The following is a 6,000-nucleotide window of genomic DNA, read 5'->3' as shown; positions in this document are numbered from 1 at the left end:
TCAGCCGGTTATTTGCCATTAAGTTGCTAGACAATTTTAAGATATAAGCTCTTGGCTTCAAATTGAAAATCTGTAAAATGGGTCAGCAGGGGAATCAAATGTTAGGGTGCCAGGAATGGTGTCAACTACTGTCTGAATGTGAGAGATGATTAAATTACAGGGCAGGTATTTTAAACTTAAATGCAGTTATGAATGAAGGTACAATATAAACACATTAAAATCTCCCAAGCCATGTAAAACCCGAAGGCATTAAAATTTATTAAATGATGCAATAACAACAGAATTCTTTATTTACAATAGCATTATTTAACATCAAATAAGCAAATAGCATCAGCAAAGCAATATTAACTTGCATAAATGTATTTAAAATTTCTCTGAATATATCTACCTTTGCATAAACTGCTCACACTAGAAATACAAACATCAATGCAGGTGAACAAAGTGATGTTCAGAGTCAACTCCATTTTGAAAATAAATCACAACCTGAAACACTGTAAGCTTTCTCCTGAAGAACCATAGTTAATATATTGCTTAATTTTACCCTTGTATAATCTTTTCATATACACACATCTCAGATGCAACTTCATGAGGAACTGTACAAATAAAACCCACAAATGACAAAGGAACAAAAATGACAGTTAAATGTTTGAAGAAATGTATCATCATCACTATTCAACAACATAAAGGTTAAGTGATGATGCACTTATTCAAAAATTGTACACAATTCACTATACAAATATAATACATTGGACAGCTATGTAGGAATATACAAGACTTAAAAACAGATCTAAGGCATTATGCTAGATTTTAGCATTTTGAGGTTCTTGCACATAGCTTTTACCTGTAGTAAGAAACTTAAAAGATTTTGTTTTAGTCTATAAAGAAACACCAGGGAGAAAATTCTAATTAAAATCGAAGCCACTACAGTAATTTTCTTTTGTGCAGAGAATGCTTTGCTCTTAGGCAGCATACTACCATACAAATACTAGAAAATTTTAAATTCACACCAACAATTAATGGCTTAAGTTGCATTTCAAAATTGATTGTGTATCTTTGGGTTCTGCAAGTGGATCTGTGCCACCCATTTCATGTGTTAAGCCCATATGAACTCCATTTTTAAACACAGATTAAAAATTGCATTATATAAACTGCAAAAACATTGCTTTCAGTTATTACAGGCCTTAAGAGATACACGTGGGAGGGGCATTTTTAGTCTTTGAGTCGAACGAATTCATTGTAGTAAAACAGCTCACTTCACTTTTTAAACTTAGCACATTACATGAACACTTAAATGAGTTTTACAACCAAGTTAATGTATGTATACTTTTCACATTATGTGTTTTTCACATTTAGTAATATAAGTAAAACACTGATTATTTTGTTCTATTAAACAAAACCAAGTACTCAGTCTAACAAATTTATTGTTTACAGCATGAGAAATACTGATAATGAAGGGGATTGATTTGGCTTTTGCTTCTATAGTGATCAATATGATCAGAGGATTCCTTCACTGACTTTTAATTAGATGTAAAGCAAAATCCACTACCTGGTCTGAGCCATAAGAGAATTTACCATCTCTTTTCCTTCAAAACAGTAATAATCATGAATTATTCTAAATTACCAGTATCACAGGTTTGCAGATTTGTCTGAATTGGGATGGACATTAAGACACAGTGGGCAGATGGGTAAACGATACAAGATACACAGATTTTTTGGACAGTGTTCTAGTGAAAAGGGACTTAAAAACAAAACAAAGCCAGTTTAAACTCCATTTCTCCTTTGTGCTGTGTGAAGTTGAAGTCATTCCGATTCACGTATTTCTAAAAATCAACTTAAAACCGGTCACAGTAAACTGTGTCATGTGAGCCTCATCACACCGATGAGGTCATGGAGTTCCGGGCCAACATCTGCTCATTTTTTTCCATCTCAACTGGGCAACCCAGTGGTTCGGTGGAGACGAGTAGAGCCTCTCGAGGGGACAACGTGAACTGGTGGCCGCCGAGAAGTGCTGTTCCTTGGCCACCTCCCTGTAGTGAGACCCCTCTCAAGTGGAACAAAGTATCGAAATGCAAATTTCCAGAAAATTTCTTTAGTATGGAGCATCACTTTCAGACTGTCTACTTAACCATTTATCTTTGGGCTGTATCTCTTTCTATATGCCCTAATTTGCCCATAGAGAGAGAGAGAGAGAGAAATAGAAATAGGGGTAGTTGGTACATTTTCCACCCTGCCACAAATAAACAATCAAATTTCAAGGAAAAACCTCTCTGTTCCTAAAAAGCCTGGCTAATGAGATATAAAATGCTTTGCTTTTTAGACATCAAAAAGACATCATCATTCTGAAATTTAGGTAAGAAAGTATGTGTATTAGGGGTTGGGGGGAAATAGCTCAAAAAAGGCCATCAGTTTCTTGGTATTGCGGTTGTCTGAAACGGACGCCAATTAATAAAAGATTATTCCCCTACCAGAGTGGGCCAGAAAAAGAACCATAAAAGTGGCCTGCTTAGTAACATGTAGTCTTTCTAAGGTTCATTAAGAAAGAATATAAACATATAAAAATCAAGAATTGGTTCCTACAGCGGCTGCATATCATATAGATTAGATAAATGATTTATGAGCAGAATCACAAGGTTTAGAAAATAAAAAGTCTTAAGTCTACAAATTAGGTCTAATCAAGGCATTGATATCCTTTACAAAACACCTTTAGGAGACATTGCTATGAAGATATCTAATTTAATACTGAAGTACCTCATTTTTGAGTCAATTCCACAATATGTATACCTCACAAAAATTATACAATTAAAACACTTAAGTTCTCAACTTAAATTATTGCTTGTTTACATATAAATTGGATTTTATGTACCTTACAAAACTTCGGCTTAGTCAGCACTGCTAAAAAACAAAATAAAAAACACATGGCGGAGGTTAAATCTGTTGTGATATCTGCTGTCAATTTTAAACACACTGTTATTTTTGCCCGTTTTTGTAGGCCAGTGTTGCTGGGGAACAGAATAAACATAATTCCAAAGCAGGTATCCTTAGTTTGATTGGTATCAAGTCCTGACTTGGCTCCTCTCCTTGCCAGTAAATGCATTTTTCTGAAATTTAATAGTTAGCAATTGGTAAGTGGCTGGCAAAACATTTAAGGAAATAAAGGGCTTACCTGGTTTCTGTTGCTTTTTTAACATTTTTTTTTAACAAGATGAATGAATGTGGGGGAGAAGTGGGGAAGGCCAAGGGTGGGGGGGGAGAGAGTCAGGATCACATGGGGAAGAAGAGGTACAAGTCAAAACTGTCTGAGCAATCTAAAGGGAACTTAGTTTGAAAATGAACAATATTTCCTCTTGATTCACAATTTGGGTGAACTAGTTTGATTTTGACAAAGAAAAAAAAAAGGAAAAAGCACTTGTTAATATTAACAGCCCTTCACAGGCTCCTTTTCATCTGTTCGGTAACTGGAAACTCTTTCCAACATGGTCTCTAGAGCTTCTACAAAGATACAACTCTGACTTTATTGGTCTTCACTTCTTGGGTGTCTCGGTACATACAGCGCTGTCCATGGTGTCTGCTCTGCTTTTATCCCAAATACAGGCTTTAGCTTAGAACACCTTTAGTTTGATTTTTTTTTTCCCCTTAATTCTGTTCTTTCCCCGAGATGAAATCTTAATCTTTTGCACTAGACTGATTAGCCAGGGAAAACAAAGCAAGAAACCAGTGTCTGGAACCAAACAGGAACAGAACAAGAGCATGGTTGTTTTCCTTAAATACATACATTTAAATACATTCAATCCGACATGGGTATGAAATTTGCCTGTCAACATTTACTTTGCAGGAGAGATCTAAGTTGCACTAAGGTGAATGCAGTGAACAGACTGAGCAACTGTCTGGACGCGAGCTTCCAACTGTCAAGCGAAGAGGCAGCTCCCTCCTGCAACAGCCAAGCGGACCCCACCCTGGGAGCCGGGGCCCAGGTCCATCTGCTGACCAGGCTCTGGCAGAACTGGCTGGCAGGTCGACTGGGTCAAAACAAATAGACACAGCTCTCCAGGCTGTAAGTGTTTTAAGCAAGTGAGCCCAGTCAGCTGAAGAGAGAAGCAACCAGCTACCTTCAGTGTCAGCAGTATTTCTGCGGGAAAACAGAGAGAAAATCATGAAGTACCTCTGCATTTGCTGTAACACCGTCATAATGCTCATCACGAAATCATCAGAATATGTGGCCATTTTAAGTACTGCCAATCCCGAAGGCCGCATCTGGCTGAATTACACTTGATTTTGATGCAGACAGGCGGAAGGCACTGTTCCTAAATGGACACATCATTTCCAAAGGCCGGCAGACCTTACAGAGCACTTTGAAGACCAAGGGACTGCGGTGGATTACCAATCCCTCCTTCTGAATGACTGCAGCTCTCTTCCCAGCGACCTCCCAGACCAGTTCAACCTCTCCCACCTCCTCAAACGAGATTACTGATACCTCGTTGCCGAGCTGCCTTTGCTTTTGGACAACATCGTTCAGAGGTGGCCACCATTTCCTTACCCCTTCCTCAAAATCATCGAGTACAAAGCCACTTTCAACGGAATGTCCGTCTTGACTCTCCCGTGTGGAGAGACTCCCCAGGTTCCACGGGATGTTTCCCTGGCTTCAGCAAGCTGAATAAGCAGGGTTTTGGCTCCAGGGGCATTCATGCTAGTTTCTGGCTGCTATGAACTGACAGTCTGAAGGAGTGAACACGGAGGGCTGGAGTGAGCAAGACTCACGTGCAGGTGTTTGCTTGGTTGGTGCAGGTGTGTGTCAGTGCTTTTCTTTGGCTACCGACTATGTTTCCCCCCAAGATATTTTATCCATGTAGCAAATATTGAGTATCTACTCTGTGCCAGGTGCTGGGGATATCACCATAACGGTAGATTTCTGGTCATTGCCATCAAAACATTGAGTGGGCCAGGTAGACAGTGAAATAACAGCAGGGTCCGAGTTACGCGAGAGGAAGTACTGTTTACTGTGTGAACAAGTAACAACTGCTTCTGGGATTTAGATATTTAGACACAGTTAGCACATAAGGGCCACTAGAGATTATCTAGTTTAAGTCCAATCAGAGAGGAAGTTTCACTTAGTCCATTCAAACGAGAGATCTGGGCGAACTGCCCCAGATCCTTAAGTGTCGCGGTCACAGGTGGGCTACGCCCCCGGCCCGCTGCGCGGCTCTCCTGAGCTTAACGTGTCAGCGCACGAGGATCGCTCTGGTTACAGCTCCTCGGAGAGAACAGTGAATGTCCTTCATCTATAATATAAAGCTAGTTTGTGTCACTTACATGATTTTATATAGAAATACTCCACGGCTCTGACTGAAACAGGAAAAAAATCCTTCAATTTTTCCAGTTAGTCTGGAAAGACAAATTGAGAAGTATTCCTATCCTTAGCCACTTGAAGGCGGCAGTATTCTCTAACACGAATGGACACCAACAAGCAGCTCTCAGGCAGGATCAGTGTTAGTGAGGGGCGCCTGGGTGGCTCAGTCAATAAGCGTCTGCCTTCGGCTCAGGTCATGGTCCCAGGGTCCTGGGATCGAGCCCCGCATCGGGCTCTCTGCTCTAGGGGAAGCCTGCTTCTCCCTCCCCCCCTCCCCCTGCTTGTGTTCCCTCTCTCGCTGTGTCTCTCTCTGTCAAATAAATAAATAAAATCTTTAAAAAAAAAAAAAAGGATCAGTGTTAGTGAAAGAGAACGTGGAGCAGGACATGCATCTCTAGAGGAACGCTGCTTGCCTTGGCATCCGGCTGTGTCACTTCAGGGGGTGGGGAGTCACTTAATCTTTCTGTCCCTAATACTTCCTAGGGCTGTCGTGAGGATTAAACAAAATGATGTACATGAAGTGTTTAAGTACTCCTCACAACACGGAAAGAGCTCGGTCAATGTCCTCGCCACTATCATTACCACCCCCACCTCAGAGCTGGTCCTAGTTAGAGATCGATTTCCGTAACACAAGCAAGTACAAGTAATTACAGCTC

At 40.3% G+C, this 6,000-nt stretch overlaps 1 protein-coding gene across 7 annotated transcripts in view; it reads right to left on the bottom strand.

Moving 5' to 3' along the window:
• Positions 1-234: 234 nt before the first annotated feature.
• Positions 235-6,000, bottom strand: part of NCOA2 (nuclear receptor coactivator 2) — a 285,919-nt gene continuing 280,153 nt past the window's right edge. For all 7 annotated transcript variants that reach the window (XM_088022803.1, XM_028113019.2, XM_088022804.1 and 4 more), the window contains one exon: positions 235-4,126. In XM_088022803.1, coding sequence (XP_087878929.1) covers positions 4,115-4,126 — 12 coding nt within the window. In that variant the 3' untranslated portion in view covers positions 235-4,114. The remainder of the gene's footprint in view (positions 4,127-6,000) is intronic.

The sequence above is a fragment of the Eumetopias jubatus genome, unplaced genomic scaffold (genome assembly GCF_037043125.1).
Source record: "Eumetopias jubatus isolate StellerSeaLion01/CBP00866 unplaced genomic scaffold, mEumJub1_p1.0 scaffold_4, whole genome shotgun sequence".
In the NCBI taxonomy this organism is placed as follows: Eukaryota; Metazoa; Chordata; class Mammalia; order Carnivora; family Otariidae; genus Eumetopias; species Eumetopias jubatus.
The sequence above is the reverse complement of the archived record's forward strand: the minus strand, read 5'-3'. Positions and strand labels throughout refer to the sequence as shown.